The sequence below is a fragment of the Calonectris borealis genome, chromosome 2, assembly GCF_964195595.1.
Source record: "Calonectris borealis chromosome 2, bCalBor7.hap1.2, whole genome shotgun sequence".
Lineage (NCBI taxonomy): Eukaryota > Metazoa > Chordata > Aves > Procellariiformes > Procellariidae > Calonectris > Calonectris borealis.
In genome coordinates this window covers 18,340,032-18,365,938 of record NC_134313.1, presented here as the reverse complement: position 1 = coordinate 18,365,938, position 25,907 = coordinate 18,340,032, and the positions used below count along the sequence as shown (strand labels likewise).

The 25,907-nt window shown below is 35.4% G+C and overlaps 1 protein-coding gene across 3 annotated transcripts in view; it reads right to left on the bottom strand.

The window, feature by feature from the left end:
• CSMD3 (CUB and Sushi multiple domains 3) overlaps positions 1 to 25,907 on the bottom strand; it is a 796,263-nt gene that overhangs the window by 556,592 nt on the left and 213,764 nt on the right. For all 3 annotated transcript variants that reach the window (XM_075141259.1, XM_075141260.1, XM_075141261.1), the window contains exon 5: positions 17,414 to 17,621. In XM_075141259.1, the coding sequence (XP_074997360.1) occupies positions 17,414 to 17,621 (208 nt within the window). The remainder of the gene's footprint in view (positions 1 to 17,413; positions 17,622 to 25,907) is intronic.

Sequence of the window (25,907 nt, the reverse complement as noted above, 5' to 3'; positions counted from 1 at the left end):
AGCAATAAATGTCTAAAAAATCAATACAAGAAATTGTGAACTGAGAAGAATGTATAAGATTCTCCTGAGTACTGTAAAATCTCATAGTATATTTTTAATTGTGGATAATTAATACTATTTAAAATAACAAAAGGTGATTAGTAATTGGGAATATTTCAAATTGATTTTACTAGATCAATCTGTTACTTATAAAACTCCCTGGATTCTTCAATTTACAGCTGTTAAAAACATACATATTTCAAATGAATATTTGTGTCTTAAAATGTAAATGTAACTATTTTCATTGTGATATAAGCAAATATCATTTGTTCTTAATTCTCATCTCTTTGCCTCCCCCTCTCCCCAAAAAGCTGTGAGCAAAGAAGGCCCACTAAAGAATGCTGGTTTCTATATAGGACACAAAGAAAATGTTTATTAAAATATTTATTTATAATAAAATTCATGTAAGTATGTAATATGTTGACTAATACATATAAAAGCTTTGCTAGAGAGCAAAAACAAAGTTTAGAAGATTTACCGATATTCTGTGTTGTTAGAATACCTTATACTCTGGGAAAATGTGGTGCCTCATTTAAAAGGCCAGCTCATTATGTAGATTTTCCAGACTAGAGCAAATTGTAAGTAAACATTCCTTAGAATAATAATTTTGATTTACTTTACCATATAAATCAATCATTACTGCCAAAATTTCAGTTCCATTTCTCCAAAAGAATTTTCCCTTTGCGCATGACATTTGGCTGGAAAGTGATATAATATAAATTATGCAATAAAAAGCCAACTATACTAGCTTTAAAATATCTTGTATCAGAGTTTAGTATCTATTAGCTTCTTATATGATACCTTTTACTGATATTAGTGGTAATGATGATAACGTTACCTGAGCACTCTGAGAGCTTTCACTATTCTGATATATGAGAGTTGGAAAGTTTGCAAATATTCAGACCTAATAACTGTTAAAAGATAATAGATCACTAATTCACTTGTTATAAATTAAGACTGACCTTTAAAGTATTGCACTTATAAGAATGTGATGACTAGGAAGATAACCAGCGCAGACTACACATAAGCACGGGCAGGTGAAAGAAAGCTTAGGCTCCACAGCTGTGTTACTGTACTTTAGTCCTACCCTTTACTACCCATCCTAGCATGACACAGAGAACAAATGCTAGGCTTACTGAGCTACACCATCAGCTAATGATATAAGAATGTTTCCATTTTTTTTTTTTTTTTTTTAGAAAGATATACTGGGAAATACCTGATTAGGAAACATGGTTTTCCTTGTTTTCTTTTTACTTCTAATGTATTTATAAAATCCTTCCATCATTGCCTTTTATATCCTTTGGTAGCTGTAATTCAGCAACTGTGACAGCCATTCTTATTGTATACTCACAGCTTCCTATTATTTTACGCTTTTATTTATTAGTCATGTGGTTCTTTTCTCACCTTTTGTAAAATTTCTCTCTGATCTGTATATCCTTATGACCGCACCAGGAGCTTTAACGGTCTCTTATTATGATTTATAACTTTCTTTTGTATTAGGATAGTCTGTTATTATGTACTTAATATATTCACTTCCACTTACTGCCAGATTTCCTGCAGATTACCTTATCCTTTCTTTTTTGAAGTTTGTTTTGGTGGGTTTTTTTCATGTCTGTTGGCCTTATACTTAGTACTGATGTCTATTTACCCATCAGTAATAATATAATGATAAAAATTGCCTTATTCCTTCATATTCTTAGACAGATTCTTTCTGTTTCTCATAACTGAAGCTGAAGTAACTACTGTCCTAATAATTTCTGCAATGAAAAACTGACCTAGCTTGTTTCTAAAAATGTAGTTGGCCCATATCGTACCATTCTGCTCTTTCAATTGATTTCCAGATAAATTAAATCCTGCTTTTCAACAAATAAAGTCCTTTACGTGTTTCTGATTATTTTTCAGAATAGAAGGAATCATAGAATCATAGAATCATAGAATTATTAAGGTTGGAAAAGACCTCTAAGATCATCGAGTCCAACCATCAACCCAACACCACCACGCCCACTACACCATGTCCCTAAGCGCCTCATCTACACGTCTTTTAAATACTTCCAGGGATGGGGACTCCACCACTTCCCTGGGCAGCCTGTTCCAAGGCCTGACCACTCTTTCAGTAAAGAAATTTCTCCTAATGTCCAGCCTAAACCTCCCTTGGCGCAACTTGAGGCCATTTCCTCTTGTCCTATCGCTAGTTACTTGGCAGAAGAGACCAACACCCACCTCACTACAACCTCCCTTCAGGTAGTTGTAGAGCACGATGAGGTCTCCCCTCAGCCTCCTCTTCTCCAGACCAAACAACCCCAGTTCCCTCAGCCGCTCCTCATCAGACTTGTGCTCCAGACCCTTCACCAGTTTCGTTGCCCTCCTCTGGACACGTTCCAGCACCTCCATGTCCTTCTTGTAGTGAGGGGCCCAGAACTGAACACAGTATTCGAGGTGCGGCCTCACCAGTGCTGAGTACAGGGGCACGATCACTTCCCTGCTCCTGCTGGCCATGCTATTTCTAATACAGACCAGGAAGCCGTTGGCCTTCTTGGCCACCTCGGCACACTGCCGGCTCATGTTCAGCCGGCTGTCAACCAGCACCCCCAGGTCCTTTTCCTCCGGGCAGCTTTCCAGCTACTCTTCCCCAAGCCTGTAGCGTTGCCTGGGGTTGTTGTGGCCGAAGTGCAGGACCCGGCACTTGGCCTTGTTGAACCTCACACACTTGGCCTCGGCCCATCGATCCAGCCTGTCCAGATGCTAGAGAACCTTGCTCTTCTACTTTAACATTCAATAATGGCAGCACTACCCTTTTATTTTCTTTTTTTCTAATACTAGATATATATTAAAATATAACACTAAGGGATATATTGTAAGAAATCCATCTTTTTTATTTCTTGATTGACTTGATGTAAATAAATATATATACCAGATATTTGATACAGTACTTCTACCTCCTTTTTTTGTCTATTTGATGCAATACCATAAAAAATACCAATTTTTTAGCTGGCTGCCATATTATTCTCCCCATTGGCAGATACCGATGGCATCCTACTCCTAACTCTGATTTCTTTTAGGGTTAGTCGCAGACTTCAGTTGAGAGTGTATGTTCCTAAATCTTTTTTAATGGAAAATAGTTATACATAGTCTCTTGAATGACCCAGCTGGTTTTCATCAACTGGTTTTCAGTCATCATCACACCAGATACTCCTGTCATGAATTATGAGCCACTAAAATTTAAATCTATGCCCCATCTTTCAGGATGCAGCTAAAGAAAAATTAGAGACCAGAAATACAGGATATGCTGCAAAGTACTATGGCCCCCGCTGTGTAAACTGAACTAGGCAATTGCAACCACCAGTTACCTTTTTCCTGCATCAGTAACAAGCTTCGCAAAAGGTAAGAGGAATAGTCATGCTAAATAGATCAGGTTTTAATTTAATTCAAGTTGCATTAGTTTTTAAACAGCAACACATCATTGAAACCACAAGTTTGGGTATTTAAGCTCTATTTCTGTGTATGAATCTTTCTAGAACAGAATAGTACAGTGTGCTGCTCTACTTCACAGTTTTGGGGACTGTGTTCAAAGTCACCAAAAGCAAATGGAATGGCAGCATTCCAATGTATGGCTATAAATGCCTAATGCATAGACTATGGTAATAAAAATAATTTCCAGAACACTTAGCAAAGCTATAGTTTCATGTTTAGCAAAATAACTTTTAGCTAGCTAGTTTAAATCCATTAGCAAGTTTGTGGAAGGTCTTGCTAGCAGAGTCATTTGTAATTCAAAACAGAATGAAAAAATAATACTCTAAGGACTGTTAGCCTTTGCATCTCTCATTTCTCTCCCACAAGAGCTGAACTCTGCTTTTAACTGCACTTAATACTATAGAACTTCCTCAATTCCATCTTTTTAAGGAAACTCCCCTTTATTATAATTAACTCTCTGGAAAAGAAACCAACCAAAACACACACCCCCCAAAAAACCAAAACACAAACAAGGAAAGATGCCTGCATTTTGGGATTGAATCTCAAATTATGTAAGTTATACAGAATTGGAAAGTTTTGTTAAAAAGTTGGAAGCTTCAGTTCAAGGCTGGTTGGGTTTTTTTTTTTCAAAGACATGGTGCCAGCTACTAAACAGAAATTGAGCCTCATTGCAACAGTCCTTCATCTTACCCTTAACTTCACTTAGGACATAGAATCATAGAATCACAGAATCATTAAGGTTGGAAAAGACCTCTAAGATCATCGTGTCCAACCGTCAACCGAACACACCATGCCCACTACACCATGTCCCTAAGGACCTCATCTACACGTCTTTTAAATACTTCCAGGGATGGGGACTCCACCACTTCCCTGGGCAGCCTGTTCCAAGGCCTGACCACTCTTTCAGTAAAGAAATTTCTCCTAATGTCCAGCCTAAACCTCCCTTGGCACAACATGCAGACCAGTATGTTCTTGCTCAGCAAACAGATGATGGAAAAAGTTTATCCTCTAACGTGAAAAATAATGGGGACAAGAAGTTGTGCGGCAGTGCAATATATCCATGTGAAAGATGTCAGAACCTGTATTATATGCTTCCAGGATGAGAGAATATGTACTATGTGACAGGTAGTTTTTCTGCTGATTCAAATATACCAGTCCAATGTTGCAAGTTTGGGTATAGAAAAGGCTGATCGAAAGATGTGAAGGATCCAGCAATTTACTTACTGGATCTTACACAGAAAGATCCAAAAAGTCTACTTAGCCAAGAAAGAAAACTAGGAGTTTGCTTAATCTAGATATACAAATATCTTCATTAATAATCTTTTTAGTAGAAGGAAGAAAAGTCCAATAAGAATTCCTAATTGACTGGAAAATGAAACCAGACAAAAATTACATTAAAAATATTGCTCACATCTTAACACTGATTAAACATTAGATAATGCCAGGTGAAATACTAGCTTCCATATTTGCTGAAGCCTTAAATAATGACTTGGCAGATGTAGGTTTTCTTATCACAAGTCTTAAATGAAGGCAGAATATTTTTATAACATAAACCGAAAAGTTCTGAACTTCAGCCCCCAAAATGTTTTACAGATGCAGAACTATTACTCCTGATACATCTCAGTTATGATAATTTCTTTGGGTTATATAAATCATGCAAAAATCTCTTACTGCATGAATGGAATTATAATACCCTGTACAATACCCATCACGTTCTTGATGGTATCTAAGAATGTATGTACTGAAGTGTTAGATCAGAAATGCACTGAGACTAATACTTTATTTCTGACAATGAGCAGTAACAGATAATTTACCAGAAGTGTCAGAAACTGTGATTATACAGAATGAGATTCATCCCTTCATACATCATCACAATTTCCAGCAATTTTATGGACTGCAGGTTCCTTGAACAGAGCCCTTCAAGCAGGCCTTTATGTTTAATACCCTTTGATAAATTTTCCTTTTATGAATTTCTGATCCATTTTTTCAATGTATTTATAATTTTTCCATCTATAACATCACATGCCAATGAATTCCACAACTGAAGTATGTATGCTACAGAAAAGTTATACCTTTTGTTTTAAATCTTGTCTGATAAATCATTGAGCGTCCCTATTTATTTTAGTGTAAGAAATGAAGAATGAATGTTCCTTATTTACCTGACATATAATAGTCATAATTTTAAAAATCCGTCATATCTTTTCTCACTAATTTCTTTTCAAGATTTAAAAGCTTTAGCCTATTATATTCCTTTCCCTATAGATGCTTTTCCATATCTGTTTCCATCCTTTTTCCCTTTTCTGTACCGTTTCTCATATTATTATACCTATGTTGACACAGGGTATCAGAATATTAACGTGGTTCAGGAATTAGGTCACAGGGAAATTGCATTTAATTTTCAAATGTTTAAAATTTTAAAATATACTCAGATGAAGGGTTTCAAAATAATGAAAATTCATTGTCTTTCATTTGGAAACACCTAAACCAGTTAACTTTAAAAACAGTTTAAAAGTTTATGGGATAAAAACATTTATTGAAATTGGCACAATTATTTGAATAGGCTTTTTTAACTTCAGGGTGGGGGATTTTTGAGAGTAAGTCATTTGTTAAAGGCTCCTTTTCAAGGCTCTAGATTTTACATTTTGGTGGTTTTTTCACTTGCATGACCTATTGTATGTAGAAGAAATAAACATACAGTAAGCATACATTAATGGCTTATTTTCTTTTTTTTGACTGTTATGTCATGACCAGGAAGCTGTGGGTTGTGGCCGGTCACCTGCACACTGGATGGCATGTAATTATTAAAAATTGCTTTCACACTGGTTTGACATTGTGTCAATCCTTAATATAAAGAAATTGCTTTAGCAGATTCATAGGACGCTTAACTGTTTGTTTTAGTTACTGGTTAATTTTACAAGTGAATTTGCACCCTAAATCACCTAAAGTGATTTTCACAGGCAAAACAGATGGACAATGACAAAAAGAAGCACCAGCATCTGAAGTCCTAAGCAGTCTGGAGGTCCCATATAAGCAATGTTTTATCTTGTCAGGATTTGTTCATGAATGCAAAGAGTTTCATTCATGTATTCAAAATACTATACTTCTGGCTGTTATGGCTTGAGACATAAAAGATAGAATTATGAATGCATACAGTTTACCCAATGTACAAAACTTACTAATGATTTTCATCCAGAATCTAGAAACAAGAGTGATTTGGGATTATGTCTGCAGGAATTACTGTTCTCCCACAGCCCATCACTTACTTTGCTGAATAAAGTAAATGGAGATCATGGCAAGGACTCAGTACACATGACAAGGAAGTGTGAAGTTTTAATTACTCTAGAATGACAAATGAAAAAATTACATGTTTTGGTTTTACATTGTTTTTTGGTTTGTAGGTTGGTTATGGGGTTTTTTTCCCTGCCTTGTTTTGAGATTTATGTTATCCTCTGCTTTATGTGTAATACCCTTTCCCCTCATGCAGCATAAAATACGGCTGTTTCAGCCTTACTTGCAAGATTAGTCAGTTCAGTCACTGATGTTTCAGTCAAGACAAGAGCAATCAGTCTCCCTCTCTACTCCAGCAATTGCCATCCTGAGACAACAGTAAATGACCACATCAAAACAAGTGCAGTATTCTGCTGGAGTAAGCACAGTGAAAGTGTTCCCTGTTAAATTATTAAGCCATCCTCCTATCTGTATTTTTTCCAGAAACTGCTGAGTCAGAGACTCCAGATTTTTTTGCATTTGTTTGTTTTTTATTACTGATCATGTTTTTTAAGTATTCATTAGTAAAATGCCCTAGGTCTACGCTATTATTTATCTGGTTTCTACAAAACAGAGTTACAAATAAGCAATACTGGAAGCACTCTGGGCTGCTCCGTCCAACGAGGGTTAAAGGGGGTCATGGAAGTATAAACACAGTAGTCAGTAAATCTTTGCCCAAGAGGGATGGTGGAAAAAACGGAGTACTCTTCAACCAATAATGAGAATTATTTTTAATTTGTTTCTGAATGTTGGTAAGGCTTTGGGAAATAATATAATATAATCCTATCTCTGTTGAGAAGAATGTATGTAAAAAGTCCATCCAATGTATAACTGCTCATTTGAAAACTGCTGGTGGATATCTGATTGACTCCAGATGAGAATAACTTTATACATATTAAAAAGTACCATCAGGATAATGAAAACATATATCTTCAGATAAGGCTTACAAATGTTCACTTCTGCAATACTCACGAACATAGGAAAGGTAAGAAATCAGGAACAGCTTCAGAAATGTTTCTTCAAGACAAGTGCATTTAATCACTAGGATATACTATTTTTTGCAACAACAACAATGAAATACTGCCTTCCTAACATTGTGTACCTTAATCAGAAAAAAATATTTTATACCATCACAGGAATACAACAAGCTAAGGATATAGTAGAAGAATATAAAGGAAATCAACTAACTCTGTGAAGTCCCTGCACATAAGGTAAAAAAAAAAAAAAAAAAAAACCAAAACGTAAATCCTTGCATGGATGCTGTCATTCAATCTACAGTACCTGAGAGAAAAACAGTTCAGGCTTTATTTTGACAATAAAGTGGTCCTACTCCTTGAAGAACCAGTATTCCACTCCCTATGTGCCTCACTGTTCTCTTCAACTCTGATTACCTACTGACTAACACAGCAAGGAAAAAAGTTAGTTTTTATCTGTATCACTTCCTGGTGCAGTTGCTTTGTTGCTATGTAAATGCCTGAGCCAACACGAGGTAAGGGATGAGCTGGAAATAAGAGTGGAAACATATTTTTTCAAAAGAAGTATCACTTTGTGGCCATGTAAAGTGTTCATTTGCACCATAATGTGCCAAGGTGATTCTGTGACTACGTTTGACTCCATGCCTGACGCAAGTACACACTGTAATTTAACAAATAGTTGTCTCACCTAGGCTTGACTCTATTATATAGTAATAAATCACATGTACCATATAAGCTTTAGCTTATTGTAGTCTAGAGGAAGACGGGATGATTCATGACTCTGGTCATGTACACACTCCTATAAGATAAGTGGGACAACATAAGCCAGGGGAAGGAAGGACTCCAACATGATGCCATGCGTCTTCAACTCATGAGCTAGGACTGGCCAGATCAGTCAACCTGCCCAGAGGAAAGGTCATACCACTGCCTATCCATGGAGAGGAAAGAGACCACAAGAGATGTTTGGACCTCAAGAGATGACTGGAGACAATAAATTCTTGTGTGTTGATTCTGATTGTAAACAATTATTTCCAAATAAGGAAAAAAAGGAAAAGCTTTTTCCCCCACGAGGACACTCAGGCATTGAAGAAGGTTGCCCACACAGGTTGTGCAGTCTCCATCTTTGGAGGTTTTCAAGACCAGCCTGGATAAAGCCCTGACCAACCTTGTCTCACCTCAGAGCTGAGCCTGCTTTCAGCAGTAGGTTGGACTAGACAGCTCCTGAGTTCCCTTCCACACTGAATTATCCTGATTATTAGATTCTATTGTTCTGGCTTGTGTTCCCTTACAACCTAGTTATGTAGACGCATACATAACATACTGAATTCCAGGATTAAACTCTTGATTTAAACCTTCGGTTGATTTGTATTTCCATAGATATGACCATTTCTTAAAGTCAGATTCTGCCCTTACTAAGGGCTGAGTCTATTTATTGTAAATGTCACAAACTAACTAAATATGTCTTTTAAAAAAAAGCATAGACTTCAAGGTCTTTACTGTTAAGTGACAGAATGAAGATTTTTATCATGTAACTCATGGCTAAATATGTCTATTCTGCCTGAAAAGTTTGAGACATGTTGGTGCACTACACTTTGAAGTACAACCTGAGAAATGGATGCAGAAAAAGTCACTAGAACATGGTACCATGGAAGGGCCTTCTATTTCTTCAGAAACGCACAAGAACAAATAGTACAAAATAACACAGAGAAGCCTCCATCTCTACTGTGAAACATGTGATTTGATATCTTTTTCCTGTCTTAGATTCAAATCTTTTTCATGTTTTAGTAAGCATTTTGAGAGTACCAGATGTAAAGTCAGTTTCAAAGTCCTTTTCGAATGATGGTTACCAAATGGAATCACACAACAGAACAACAAAAAACGTGCCATTAACTTCCACAATCACTGTAACAAATTCCCCTCCTAACACTACCATTGAACCTGACCCTACACATTACAGAATGCACTGTGCTTCCTGAACTGCTCTGAATGACCTCATGAAAATGCCACAGGTGAAATGCTGAACCGCCACATACAAAATCAAACTACAGGGGCAAACAGTAAAGGACACAAATACCTGGTTTCTGTGGAAAGCTTTTGTTTCCAAGAAAGCAATCCACTTCATTTCTGTTCTCAGTCCTTCAGAAAAAGAGGATGAAAACTATAATGTACAATGCATGGATTATCAAAGACTCAAACCAGACAATATTTTTATCATTAGTATTCCTCCTATTCCTGACTTTCTGCTTACCCTGTTCTACACTTAAGCATTATCTCTGTTATCTTCTGTTCCCTGTTTTAGAAAGGGACAAGGACTTAGGCATTCCAAAACTGGCTGCTTTTTGCAGTTACATCTATTTTGTTTTGCAGTTAAATCCAATAAAAAATTAATTCTATTCATTATCAGTAAACAAATACTCTGCTAATCACTTTTCAGCAGGTTTTTATGAATGCACTTTGTTTGCCATACTAATTGAATAATTTTTTCCATCTACTTTGGCTATAACCACAACATTCTTCTGAAAGCATTTTTCCTGTGTTAAGCAGTATCTATTTTGCCACTATTCTTTAAATTTTAATTCAACTGTATCAGATTACAAACCATCTACCATCTGGGACTTTTAACATTTTTATTAGGATCATATTACTCGTAAATATTACTTTCCTGAGTCCTTCCTTTGAGCATTAAGCACAGATTTAAAACCTTTGTATAATAACTAGTGAGAAAACAGTAATAATATCCAAGGCAGCGTAACACCCTTCATTAATAAAAAAGAAACAATTATACTTGTTACTTTCTAATTTGAAGTGATTTTTCAAGAAAACAATAGCCGGGCCTGAGGTGGGTTTTTTCCTCTCCCTTTTAAGCTCTACTTATGAGCACTTCTGCTTCTTTTTTTGTCTGTTTTGTTATTTTCTCCAACACATTATTATTTTCATTGGTACTTGTATTGAGGTGTGATTGTCTATCCCTGTGCTGCCACATTTATGTCAGGCAGAGGTTTTCCTCTGTAGACTTACATATGAGCATCATTTGATCAAGTACGTTGATTGAAAATAAATCTAACCTATTCATACACTGGATGGCTGCATAGATCAAGTAACTGCTATGTTATAAAGATATGATTGAGAACCTATTGTGTTCATGCATGTGTCTGTTGTAGGTTAATCGTCAACAACAGTATACTTAATTTTCAAATGTTTCCTGAAGGCTAACTTCTATTGTAACTGAACTGGCAATTAAAAATTACCATGTAGATGACTAACATGAATTAACTGCATCTTCCTCCCCACCCCCCCGCAAAAAAAAAAAAACAAAACTATCATCTGTCTGCTCATGCTCACTTGGCTTTTAATTAGCACTAGTTGATGTATTCTTCACTAATATTGCTTACAAGTTCTGCAAAGCACTGAATGTTTATCATTTTGTTCTTTAATAGCACTAGTAAAATGGGATTAAAAGTCACTAGATACTAATTGTTACCATCATTATATTGCAAATGACAGCAAAGGCATGGAAAATGGCACATAAGATGCCACTTAGATTTCAGAAAAAGTATCATTGAGGAATATGAGAGAGAAACACTTTGTATTCTAGATATTACAGAAGGCCTACAGTGCTAAAACCAATTGTTCCAGAGAATGATCCCAGGGCATCAGCCCATGAATGCAGAGTGACGCTACCTAAGGCTCCTCTAGAGTGAATAGGCAACATTCAGGTTGGGTAGCACTTGGACAAAATTTCCTCTAGGCCCTTCTCCATTGTTCTAAGATATATTTTTTCCCTGTTCTTACTGCTCAAAATGTCTGAGGTAATGTGCTGTTGTCATATTTATTGTAAAACTCCAGGGTGATGTTTTTACAACTTGATATAAAGGCTATAAGCGTGTGAAAATGTGTGATGCTATCAAAATGCATAGTGCCATTCTGGAATAGTGATCAATGATTACATTATGAATAATGAAGACGAGCCCAACATATTCTTGTTCATACTGTCAACTGAGGTGGAACCTAGGACGTATTGATCTCCCTGATTCAGTCTCAGGGAGACGGAAATCTTGAAGAAAACAGATCCTCACACAACACTGATGACCAGGTATCCAGGACATGGGAGGAAAGTGAGGAGCTAAGTTATTTCAAAGTGAAGAGAAAGCCACAGGCCAATATGCTTCATTACTTTAGAGAATTGATTAAAATGGTAAAAAAGAAGAGAATTTGTATATATAGGGATGAATGCAAGGAAAGTGATGATGCAGCTTCTGCAGAGGAAGGTTATGATTGACACATCAATTGAGGTTATTTTCAGGAATACATGATTTTGTGGATAACAGGGAATTCATTGATATAGCCTGCTTGGATTTAAAAAAAACACCTCATGTGGTACTCTCCAGAGGATCTTGAAGAATGACCCTTGAAGAATGACTAATTAACAAAAGGAAGATCTATTTACACTTATTTAACACACGTTTTTCAGGCAAATGTTGGTTCAAGAAGTTCCTAAATCACTAACTACAGAAGCTGGGAGTCTACACAAGGGGGAAGACCACACCATATCATCCTGGTGTCTTCTACTCTTTTCCTAAGCAATGCTGTTGCCACTATCAGACACTGAACTCCAAATATAAACATTTACTGATCCAAAATGGCTACTCTTAGTGATGTTCAGATGCTACTGCAATACTACGCTACGTCATCACCAAAACTTTATAAAATTAATTTTTTCTCTGTGAAATTTATTTAACTTAGAGGTAAATTACCATGAGTTTATTTAACGTAAAGTTTATTCTCTATGAGTATTTATTTAATCCTATTGTTTCTCTATAAAACACTGTATATTATTTGCCTAACCGCTTTCTAAACATATTACGAATATTTTAAAACTTCATTAACAGAGTTTGTAAGCTTGGATTCAGAAAAAAGCCAGCAAGTGCAATATTATTAACTTCAACAACACTTGAAGTTAAAATGTAATTATCTTCTTACAAAATGTAAAAGAGAATCTACTGTGAAATTCAAGAATGCTGTGTTTAAAGCTACTGGTCAATCAGTACACTAATATTATTTATTTCGCACTAGCTGTTTTCTCGTATTTTTATTTGAGCTTCCAGCCTTCATAAATCATGAACTTTTTTTTAAAATGAGAAATGGCTTCACAAAATTCTTACAGGGAAATTACGATTGCCGTAAATTTGTAATTAATATAGTGTGCTTGTTAAATTATCCTTAGCTGTGCTATACAGAAGAGTAAACAGATTAAGTTCACAATATAAGAAAATTGAATGGAAACACGTCATATCCACTGAAAAGTTCATCAGGAATGTTCACAGGTCAAGGATAGACCCAAATTGATAAGAAACAACTAGTTACTTGGAATAAATTCTGATTTGGCAACCCAAACAAAGACCCACATTTTTGTGTTCTTATGCTTTCTCATCCATACAATCCGCAAGGGAGTCTTAAGCTTGAAGAAGTTTATTATAAGGATCAAAAGAGTTTTAAGTATATCAGACAAAACCTTTTAAAACTGGATGGTTTTTTGTTGCATCTAAGTTAAGGGAAAGATTTTTTCACAAATTGTAATTTCATTCTCCACAGAATATTTAAAATGAATGCAAAGGGAGTGTTTCTGTTGGGAAAAAAAATGTGCAAAATCACTGTTGCAAGGGAGAAATTAATTTAATTAGCCATTGTTTTGTAACAGCTATCAATTTTAACGCAACTGATATGATGCACAAAATATGCAATATCAAACAATGAAATATTTAAATATAAATTGCCTATGGTTTCACCAACATAAATTTCATTCAGTATGTATCATTTTACATTGTATCTAGATTTATACAGGAAAAAATTGTAATTTGGCTAAAATCAGAAACAGAGTGATGGTCTAGACAATACAATAGTTCAATTTACTATGGAAAATTCTAAGCCTCCTTTACATTTTAGGAAAATTAAATAGGAAACATTCTGAAATACCCAAGAATACACTATCAGTAACAGAGAAGTGAGGTGAGTTATTTTGTTTTAAAAGGAGTAATTACACCATATTTCAAATTTATCTTTGATAACAGACTACTTAGATGTCCTACTACTTTGTACGAACATGCCAGTGGTAGGTCAACTGTTAGAACACTACACACAGATTTTCTTAGAAGTACACTCTTACCCAGAGCTGAAAACTTTGGAGTTTTTTTTTGTCATGGTAGAAGTGAAGTACATTTTCCCTACATTTGAGACACCGCTACACTCTCAAACACTCTCACATTAATGCACACCTTCATGTTAACAAATAATAAAAAATTTGCATAATTATGTGTTCTTTGAAAAGAAATTATGATCGTTATTCAGACTACAGCAGTTCTCTGAATTGAGAGCTCTAAGCACATACTTTATGACAACCATTATTTTCTATCACTTTCCAGTCTATCCACCAAAAATGTATCAGTTAATTAAAAACTAATCATCATTTAAAGTCCAATTAGTGTAATACCTTTGCTGATTTTTTTTTTTTTTTTTTTGTAATAACCAAGCTCTCCAAACATGTAGGAGGAGAAATTGTCAACTTTTTGACAATTAAGCTGGTAATCAGGAATAGAAGATACAGAGTTAATGTCTTTGCCTAGGACAGTGTGAAATATATACTTTCCATGCTCACCCGCTCTCATCAGGAGACTGCCCTAAGCACATCTTTCATAAAGTATTCTGGGAAGGAGGTTCTACCACTTTGTTTACGCAATTTAACTAGAGTCTTGACAATTGCCTTAACAATTCAGACTAGAGTACATGCTGGAATCCAGGACACCCATGTCAAAGCAGCCTAGAGAATCATTCCAGTTTTCTGCTTAGTGATTATTAAATATGCCATTAAGAGTGACCAACAGCAAAATAAGAGACTGAAACATTCCAACCAAAGTATCCTAGAGGCAAGCATTAGAAAACTCTTACGTGTTCAGATACTCTCAGAATATTTAACTCTGAACTTCCATATGCTGGATAAATTATCCCGTAATAACATTGCTACTTCCTTCACCAATGAATGTCTCAAACACTAACTTTTCACTTTGACAAAAAGGAACATTTCATTAGATCTATTTATTTTCAGTTTTTTGTTTTGTTGAGAAAAAATGGTGAAAATAGTTTCCTCAAACTAATTGTTTTCTCTCAGTTTCACTTCCAAAATGGAAAAAGCACCTTCATTCAATTCAAGGTACTAAACATCAGAATCAGCCCTTGACATCAGACAACAAAAACCCTGAAGGGCATCTATGCAATTTTTTCCCACTACTTAAATGAAAATGGCCTGTCAAGATTTTTTTAAAGAAAAGACTTGGCATAACTGAAATATTATAATGACTGACTGGAAGACTACGGGAAGTTAGCACTTCATGAAGAATTCTAAGTCTTGTCTCGTGGATAACCCCAGACTATGTACTTGATGTATATTCTAGCTCACTGTTTTACTTAGAACTAAAAAGTAGGGATATTTTGTTACACAGCAGATGTGCAGAAGAAGAAAAGTTTGAGATTTTTTTAAATCAATAGGTGTTAATAGTCACATAAAGCAACAAATTGCCTGAGAAATTGTTTTATAATACTACTTACTATCCAGATCAACCGATATGTTTTTAGTAATTTTACAAATTATGTACTATTTGTTTTCCAGAATGAAAGATCAAGAGCCTGGTTTTAGTTTTAGATGTATACTTCTATGTACACTTTATAAACTAAGATATCTTGAACTAAATCTCAAGCTATAGTCTAAGGGGATATAAAGTATTACCACTGTAAATCTAATTAACAAATTGTTGTTAATTAAGCTTTCCAAATCTATTTTTCCTAACTTATGGGGGGGATATTTTTGCATAATTGAATATATCAGTCTAATTTAGGGAATATAAATGACAAGCTAAAAAAAGAATACACTCTCAATCTGCTTCTCTACATGAGCAATTATTAAATTAGCATTGTAAATTTTTATGTTTTGTAAACAGATAATATGAGAATTTCCACATATAAAGTAATCTTATAATATCATTTAAATATAACCAAAGCCTTTTGCAGAAAAAAAATTAAATCATTGTTTGAAGCTCATGACAATACATAAAACAAACACATTCAAGAGTAATTGAATGCACATTTAGCTATTCAAGTGATTGATATTTTCTGTATGTCATCGGTGTTACCTCACTAATAATTATTATAAATTATTGTTTAAAAATTATTTTAGCTGACAGCTCGTTCAAAGGATTTCAGTTTAACAACTTGAAAAACTCAATGGCAATTAAGTAATATTCTAATACAGGTAATTAACTACGTAGGAGGCAGTAAGAATTAACTCAAATTATGAAATACTATTTGCTAAAGCTGAGACTTATTGTATAGGCTTCTACTATACTCTGAAGTAGTAAGGAATATTACTTACAAGCATCACTTGTAGAAACTGAGACTGATGTTTTCGAAACAATGTAATTATCTAATTTGGGATATTTTCTTATTATAAAATTAAAAATTATTTAGTTTATTTGGTCTATGCTCTGTTTGGTGGGTTTTTTTGTATTGATAGTAAGAAAACAAGACTCTACTGACTTTAATGTGGCTAGCCAACCACCTGTGGTAAAAATGCCTCTGTCTGTTGTGCAGAACCCTCATAATGCTTTATAAGCCAGTTAAGAGCTTAAGATTTTACTGGAGAGCATCACTGTTATTTATGGTTTTATATACATCCTCTTTTTTGTGAACCAATAGTATATTTAAACCAATATAATAAACACAAGATTTGTCATATTCACGTGTTTCTTGACTAGTGTGATGCTGTGTTACCATAAAACTACCAGGCCAGAAAACCACAGAATGTATCATTTATTTTTTCTATTTAATTGAACCTGATCTTGAAAGAGGTTGTTTACTATTTTATTTTGTCTACTTGTTTTACGCAATGCATCTACACTGAGATCAAGAATTGCAGAAGCCAGCCTAGCAAAAATATTGTTACTACTGCTAAGTCAACAAACAAACAAACAAACAAACAAAAATCCTCTCTAAAGGTAGTATATTTGGAATAAAACCCAAACCAAAAAGTGCTGTGGCTACTCAGCTCAGGGTGTTGTATCTCACAGATCAGGATGGAAATTTCTAGATGAGTATAACACCAGCCATACCCCCAGCACATTACATAGTGAGACCACGTATACAGTTGTCTCTAGAGAAACCTCTCCAGAGAGAATCTGTGACCAACTGATGTGACCAATGCTACTTCCCCCAGCTCTGTGCTGAAAGGACTCCATGCCATTCACTTTCTGACATTATGAAACTCCCTGAAGGCTCCACCACTCCTTACCAGTACAACAGTCCATTCCATTCTCTTTCTAAATATATACATTTTTAATACAATAATGGTTAGAATGGTTAGACCTACAGACAATGAGGTGAATGAGCCTACAGTGCCTTTCATCTAGATGTTATGTCCTTGGAATACATTTGGAAATTATTTTACAGCTGCAATTAGAATATCAACATTTATGCCATAGTAACAACAATTACTGGTTTGGTTTTTTTTGTTTTCAGCAAGACTATCTATTGACAAAAGGAAAAGTAACAAAAGTTATCCTTCCACATCTCATAATCTTTTTTTTTTTACCACAATAAAATTGCAATGGTTGACTTACCATATTGTAGGTGGTTCAGAACCTTCTACTTCTAAGTAATCATATTTTTCTTCCATTTGGAAATCTGTAAATATGAGTGAGATAGTATCCCCAGGCTCTGCCACAATTGTCCATGTGCAATCCGCGTTATTATGATATTCATTAGGAAAGTTGGGGCTCGAGATGATACCACTGGATCCTCTCATGGTTCCTCCACATGCATCCTCAGCTGTGGAAAAAAAAATTATAAATGTCATTAAAATCACCCCTTAGAAATGTATACTTTCTTGTTGAGAATAGAAGTTTTTTACCTTGTAGGTGAACAACTGCTTAAGGTTTTTTAACATGACTTGAAATGCTGCTGGCAAACTTAAGGTGTTAACAAGTAACTGCTTCAGACTTCAATTATTTAAAAATTATTATAATAGTGTCAGAACATATTTTTACAATCTACTATTTATTATTTTGATTAGTATTGTTTCACTTACTTCACAATAACCTGCTAAAATTTCTTTATTTCCTCTTTTGCTTTAATCAAAACTGTTTTCATAAATCAAGTTGAGCTTAATCCCTACCATATGCAGTCTGACGGTTGATGTGCAGCAGTCACATTATACTGAGAAAAGAAACATGAGAATCCTACCCATCTTACACTAACTGTATTATCATATTTTATTTTAGGGAACATCTAGTGATGTTTAAGTTTGTTCTCCGATAATATTTTTCCAATTTTCAAACAGCTGATCAGTTTTCAAACCAAAGCTATTCATGGGTGATTTCCCAAATGTCAGAAGCAAAACACTTTCACAATTAAAATGTTTACATCAGAATCATTTTAATGAGTGTAAGTTTTAATACATCCATATGTTTTAATAGATCAAGTAGTTCAAACACAACCATAGGAATACATTTTTCATTATATGTGAATAATAGTGAAATTCTTTGACCAATTATCACAACCAATTATTTATAAACTTATTTATAAATTATAAATTATTTATAAACTTATTTATATTTATATTATTTATAAATTATTTATATTTATAAACCCCTAAAATGGAAGAAGGCTCAGAGGAGATGGGCAAGGGTGATGGGCTCAGTTCAGGGAATAATGCAGAGTGTGACTGAGCACAGCTGTTGCAAGGAATCTGACTTATCTCAACACAAAGAGGACCAAGAGGGTGGCCTTCCTTTTGGATCAGAAGCTATCAACAGTTGAGTGGATTAACTGGTGATGGAAATGTTTCTCCTGGAGTTCATTAAGAGCATGAATATCTCCTCAGCCCAACACAGAGTATAAAAACTAGACAACTAACAAAAGACTTTCAAAGAAAACAATGGGCTTGAGCTGGCTTCAACCCATGTATTCCTTCCAGCGACTGAGGATGCCCAGTGCTGTGGTGGTGAGCATATTATACCTGCAATGGGAATTACATTGGTATTGTGATAAAACTGTGTATTACAATTGCTATATATTTTGCTAAGTGTAACCTACGTTTGTGTTGTTATGCAATATATTTTGTATCACTCTGCTAAATCAGAAGTCCTGTATAACATCAACTATCTTTAAATAGGTTAATTTGATATTAAACATTATCTCCTCCGCATGTGGCATATCTAAAAGAACCTAGTCAGAGAGTATTTGATTCTGACACAATAATGCTGTATTTTCTAACATACAATCTTATGCTGAATAAACTAGGTAAATATTGGAGATTTACAAAACCAGTTCTAACAGTAACAGAACTAATTCTATGAGAAAACAATTCTCAAATAGTGATTCACAGATTTCATGTAAGGTAAGGTAAGAGAACATGACTGATGTTGTGTATCTTCTATCTTAATTGTGCATATATGCTAATAATTCAAAAATTGTTTTTGAGGCTCTCGTCAAAATTTTTTTTGTGAGCTAATAAAATTGATTGTGAATGTAGTGCTATTACTTTCAGAAATGGCAATACCTTTCAAATAACTTATAGGGAAACACCATGTCACTAGATGGAAATACTGTATCACGTTACTTATTCAGTTTATTATCCAAATATTTGAAGCATATCTGAAAAGCAATTCTTGTTTCTGCTTACTTAGAGTGCTAACATGAATAAAACTTGCCCTAGAAGCTGAAAAACCAGTCAATATTGCTGAAAAATTAATTATAAGGATTAAAAAAACAATTCTAAGGAGTATAGCATCACAGAACAAAGGCTTTAAAGAATTCTGACACACATAATGACTTACTTCTAACGGAAAGAAAAATTTTAATGACTGTAAGAAACCTGTTAATTACAGTAGTTTAGGATTTTAAAATACCAGGTTTTGTCTCTTAAAAATTCTGTTAAATTATTATATTCAGGTTTAATCTTACTAATTAGCCAGTGCATTTGGCATCCACTAAATACAACAAAACTGAGGAACCTCATCACATCGCAGGTTCAGGTCCTTTACTGTGAAAGGAATAAAAAAAAAAAACACAAAGGTAATAATGAAGTTTTGTTTTCACGCATTAAAGACAATCAGAAGAGTAAGACAAATAGTAACGTGAAATAGCTTTTCAGCTCATGTAACAATGTAAAAGAAGAAAACTAGGAGTATCATGCAAGACTAAAGACTTTGGAATAGCTTTCTCTCAGACTCAAAACTAGAAGTGCTTTTGAAAAATACTGTACTACAGAACTCATTTTTTTGCTTTTCACAAATGAAATATGGAAAAACCTATCCTAGTTCCTCGCAATATAAAAAACTGTTCACTAAAAACGTTGCTATACTCTACCAATACTTAAAAGAATAAATAGAGTGACTGTGTTTAAAAACACAAGCTGTGTCAATAAGCATGTCCACATTTCTGAGCCACATCTGTTCAGAGATTTTTGCCAAAATGTAATTTTGCTACCATCAGCAAAATGGCCCAGACAAATCATCATGTATTTGTTCTGATTCGTGTAGCAAATTTGCTACAAATAAAATTAATACTAACTACATTTCAGTGCTGCAAATATAATCAAGAGCATACCAGATATCATCTTCGCCTCTGTAATGCAAGCATTAGCCCAATAAGTTACAGAATTACTGTGCTGTGTTCCTATATTCCTCCACCTATAATATCATTTGCTTGTGATTTATTTGGTTGCAGTCTTGCAGTCAGATTCTCATAGGTAAAAGCTCACATCTGGGAGAAGGCCAACAAACATTAATCCCCATGAAAATGTTTGATGCCTTAAGTTGTGAAGCCACTGGAAAAAAGAATTGATCTTCAAGTAAATTGACAAACACTGAAGTTGACAGCAGTTCTACCACTGACTTCATAGTGCATAAGACTCTAACAAATAAAACAAAATGTAATAGTTGTTTCTGTACAAGCTGCTTTTAGCACTGTATTGGGTTTGCGTGGCAAGGTTTTGGTAGCGGGGGGGCTACAGGGGTGGCTTCTGTTTGAAGCTGCTAGAAGCTTCCCCTATATCCAACAGAGCCAATGCCAGCCAGCTCCAAGACAGACCCACTGCTGGCCAAGGCTGAGCCAATCAGTGATGGTGGTAGCACCTCGGTGATAACTTATATAAGAAGGGGGGGGGGGGGGGGGGAACCACAACCTGTGCAGCAGCAGTCAGAAAAGAGGAGGGAGAATATGTGAGGGAAACAATTCTGCAGACACCAAGGTCAGGGTCAGTGAAGAAGGAGGGGGAGGAGGTGCTCCAGGCGCCGGAGCAGAGATTCCCCTGCAGCCCTTGGTGAAGACCATGGTGAGGCAGGCTGTCCCCCTGCAGCCCATGGAGGTTAGCAGTGGAGCAGATATCCACCTGCAGCCCGTGGAGGATCCCACGCTGGAGCAGGTGGATGCCCGAAGGAGGCTGTGACCCCGTGGGAAGCCTGCATTGAAGCAGGCTCCTTGCAGGACCTGTGGACCCATGGAGAGAGGAGCCAACGCTGGAGCAGGTTTTCTGGCAGGACTTGTGACCCCATGGGGGACCCATGCTGGAGCAGTCTGTTCCTGAAGGACTGCACCCTGTAGAAGGGACCCATGCTGGAGCACTGCGTGAAGAACTGCAGCCCGTGGGAAGGACTCACGTTGGAGAAGTTCATGGAGGACTGTCTCCTGTGGGAGGGACCCCACATTGGATCAGGGGAAGAGTGTGAGGAGGAAGGAGTGGCAGAGACAACGTGTGATGAACTGACCACAACCCCCATTCCTCGTCCCCCTGTGCCACTCAGGGGGAAGGAGGTAGGGAAAATCAGGAGTAAAGTTAAGCCTGGGAAGAAGGGAGGCGTGGGGGGAAGGTATTTTAAGATTTGGTTTTATTTCTCATTATCCTACTCTGATTTGAACGGTAATAAATTAAATTAATTTTCCCCAAGTCGAGTCTGTTTTGCCCATGACGGTAATTGCTGAGCGTTCTCCCTGTCCTTACCTTGATCCATGAGCCTTTCGTTACATTTTCTCTCCCCTGTCCAGCTTAGGAGGGGAGTCATAGAGTGGCTTTGGTGGGCACCTGGTGTCCAGCCAGGGTCAAGCTGCCACAAGCACCTGTGTTTCTATCACATTGAAACAGCATAATTGCTTAGATATCAGCTATGAAACATGACAAACAAAAGAATAACTGGGAAAAGAACATTTACGAAGACTAACAGTGGCCCATCTTCATCACTGCGCAACAAGTCCAATGATGATATGTGAACAAGGAAGAAAGAGAGGAAAGATAATCTTTGCAGTGATTTCTGTACCCAGCCCTGAGAATCTCTCTCTTTCACTGCCTTTCCACAACTTTCTGAATTACCTCTATCAAACCACTGAGGTAGGGGTCCTCAAAGATACTTAAGTGCCTAACACTACAATCACTACAATCAAAATGTAATACCTAAACAGCAGTTTAGGTACTTTAGGTGCAGTTAAGCGCCTAAATGCCTTGAAAGAATTGTGTATTGTCCCTGTTAATTTCCAGTTACCAAATATGGAGCAAAACATTCACAGGAATGGTGAGAAGACAATACTGCAGTTAAGACTTGATAGAATCTGACATTATGCAATTACAAATATATAGCTAACATTAATGACGTTTTAAAAAATAAACCTACTTTCAAAATTCCTACCGCAAATTTTCAAATTAAATTTATTTTGTCACTTACTGGGAAAATTTATCTAACCCACAAACTTGCAAATGTGATATGAAGGCATAAATGCAAAAAATACGCATACTGCCAAGATGTCATTTTTCCAAACATACTTCTCTGATCTTAACCATATGCTCAAAGGGGAAGATTTTTCAAAGTGATATGCAAGTGAGGACTTGGCTTAGAAAAGCTTTTCAAGGTATTATGAATTCAAATGAAGATCTATATTTAAATATGCATAAGGGCTCTTATGCAAAGGGAGTATCACTGATACTATGATGTGAATTATGATTATGGGAATACCAAGATTTGAGGGTTTGTTTTTTTTTTTTTTCTTTTTGTGGGCATGAACTCTTTTTTATTTATATACATAGATACATGCAGTTTTGTTTTGTTTTGTTTTGTTTTTTAACTTATGGCTAAATGCCTGTAAAAAATTAATGTGAAATGAGTATACATTTAAATAATTTTTAGTGAAAATTCATTTCATAAAATTTTATATTTTATTTTCTAACCATTTTCCTGGTTTGCTATTCACTGTTCCTTTTTCATAATAAATTTTGAAGATATATTTCTCTAGCTAGTCATTTATATTTAATTTTCTGTTTATTCTTGTAGGTTTCAGTGATATTCACAATAACGTTACATAAATATTGCACTGTAATTTTCAAGTAGATGATCAAAACAGGCAATGTTATCAATGATTTATAGACCACGCAAATTCATAGATTTCAATGAGAATTCAAGGAGATTTCATGGTAGATCAAGCTTTAATCTGGCACACAATGTATCGCGTCATTTTATCTATCTAGATATTTATAGTGTATTGAATAGTTAAACTTAAGTGCATAACTCAACTCATCACAGAGTAATAGACGTGCTATCTATTCTTGAAAGTAATGCGAGGGAAAAAAGAGTATAGCAACTTTCCAAGTTAAACAATGATCTTTACAATAGCCAATAAAAGTTCTGAGCAAGCTGAGCTACTTTGAAGAAACCCATCAAAAAAAGCTGAGAGGACCTGCAGTAATCCCTCTATATCTTGATCTTAGCTATGCAGACTGTATGAAATTCATGGCATACTCTTCACAGTGTAGTTCAGGTACAACCCCAGACATACTGTTGTTTGCTCTTTCAAATTTTAGACAGTCCTATTTCAGACAAATCAGCTGAGCAATCTAAAGGAATCAGCACTCTATCAGGCATTTTACAGTCATATTAATTATTGCTCTTAAATATACACATTAATAAGTACCTTTCATCTGAAGATCACAAAATATCTTTACATTAGAAAGCAATCAATTCTTTGAGAAACTCCAGTGCTCTTCAAAAGAAATTAATATAGGCAAACACATAACTGCTGATTCCATTAGTGTGGTGAAAAACTACTTTACTTGTTTCTGCATAGCAAATACGTCTACACAAATGCATATGTCTACACAAATTCTAACTATCTACAGAATTTTATTTGAGGCTGAACTGCTGCCTTAAATATCGGTATCTAACTGTTAAGATTTCTGATGAAGCAACTGAAGAAAACAGGGACTCTGAAAAATTTCGTTCTCTATCACCCCATATTTATCATACATTAAAAATAAATTAACCATTTACAAGCATAAAATAATTATGTGGAAAGTGAAGCATAATTCTAAGTATTTTCAGATATTTCTAAATGAAAGGTATTGCTTTTTACATCCCTCTGAAACAGCTCATGATTATCTGATGCAATAAAGTAGAATAGAAATGGAAATTAATTATGCAGATAATACTTTTTGATATTTTTCCAAAACCACAACCCTTTAGCTGTAATCTCGATTCTGACAGAAAAAAAGATGGTTTGTTATAAAATTCTACCAGTGTTTTCTAAATAAGATTTTTAATCAATTACCTTCATATTTGAAGTAAAGGGTAAAGAAAATGAGATTATCTTCTCCAGGCCGTAATTTGGCATGAGAAAGCAAACATTATTGTCTAGTAAAAAGGCAGAGCTCTATCTTAGCTATAACTTAAGTTATACAAACATTTCTGAATAAAAAGGTAGTTTCTTTCCCAAGGACCTTGTCTGTTTTTGTTACTTCTGAAAGTTTGTCAGAAGTTAGCTCTATGTTAAAAAAAAAAAAAAAATCTCACCTAGATAGCAGCACTGATCACTGTTTAGGGAGGGTTTTTTATGTTTTCAATAGGCACTCATTATGAAGGTTTTAAAATATGTCTATAACAATTATATATATTTACTGATTTCTTTTGGATGAAGCTCAGAATTATCTTGAATATTATTACTACACAAGCATTTTATGCTTAGTATTTTCCCCTTTATAGGTCTGTATGTTTGTACACTCAGATTGTTTTTACAGAGCACAGCATTGAGAAGCAGCTTCATTACACATTTTGAACTTAATTTTCCACAAGTCTGAATTCGCTGGCTTATCCATCAGCAACTTTCACAAACTCCCAATGTCACACTTGGCCAGTGTTTAATCCAATGCTCTCACGTACACTCCGGCTTTGCAATTTTCTGCACATCGTATACTGCTGTCGTAAAAAACAGCTTAGAATGTGTTTCTTGGCTGTGCTACAGACAAGCAGCAGAAAGGAAACTATAGGAAACTATAAGGGTGAAGTAGAAAGCCCCTTAAAAAATTAAGCTCAGTTTTAAAGTCTGTAGTATAAAAATCTGGTTATGAAATTTGCAGAGGAACACAGTAATACATTACATAGACAGCCACAAAAATATCTTTAAGAAACTCCAGAGGTAATGTCATTTTCTAGCAGAGTTCCCTCTGCTTCCTCCTTTGCACAAACTACAACACTTATTCCTTTTGTTCCCTACCCACCTTTCTTGGAGAGTCTGTATACGTATACGTCTATTGCAGGACTCCAGTGGTGCCAGCTGTTCTGCTATGGCTCTGTGATTTTAATAATGTAATTAATCTGCGATTGCATATGAATTTACAGTTCCTATGTTTCCCATGCTACATGTGTTTGTGTACAGGCACTTGAGATGTGACTCTGGTCACCGTACCTCCTCAAAAAGCGTGCAAGAAAATTTCTCATCTCCCTGCCCCACACATGCCTCCCCCCCGTCCCCTGTTCCCCGATAAATCTGCAAGCTTTGGTCACCAACCCCAATAAACCCAGTTTAAAGACCACCTCACTAGGTTAGCAAGGCTCTTGGCAATGGTGTTCTTGCCCCACAAAATAAACACTAGTTATCCAACTAAGTTTAACTTAGTCTCGATAATCTAATGCTCAGAGTAAGAGAATAAATGAATGAGTCTTCAAAGTACAGAGAACAGCATATGTAGCATAATGCATATTACATTTATTTTCATTTAATATTGATACATTCTAAAAAGTCCAAATATAATGAAAGAGAGATATATATAAAATTTCTGAGAAACATTTATGTTGG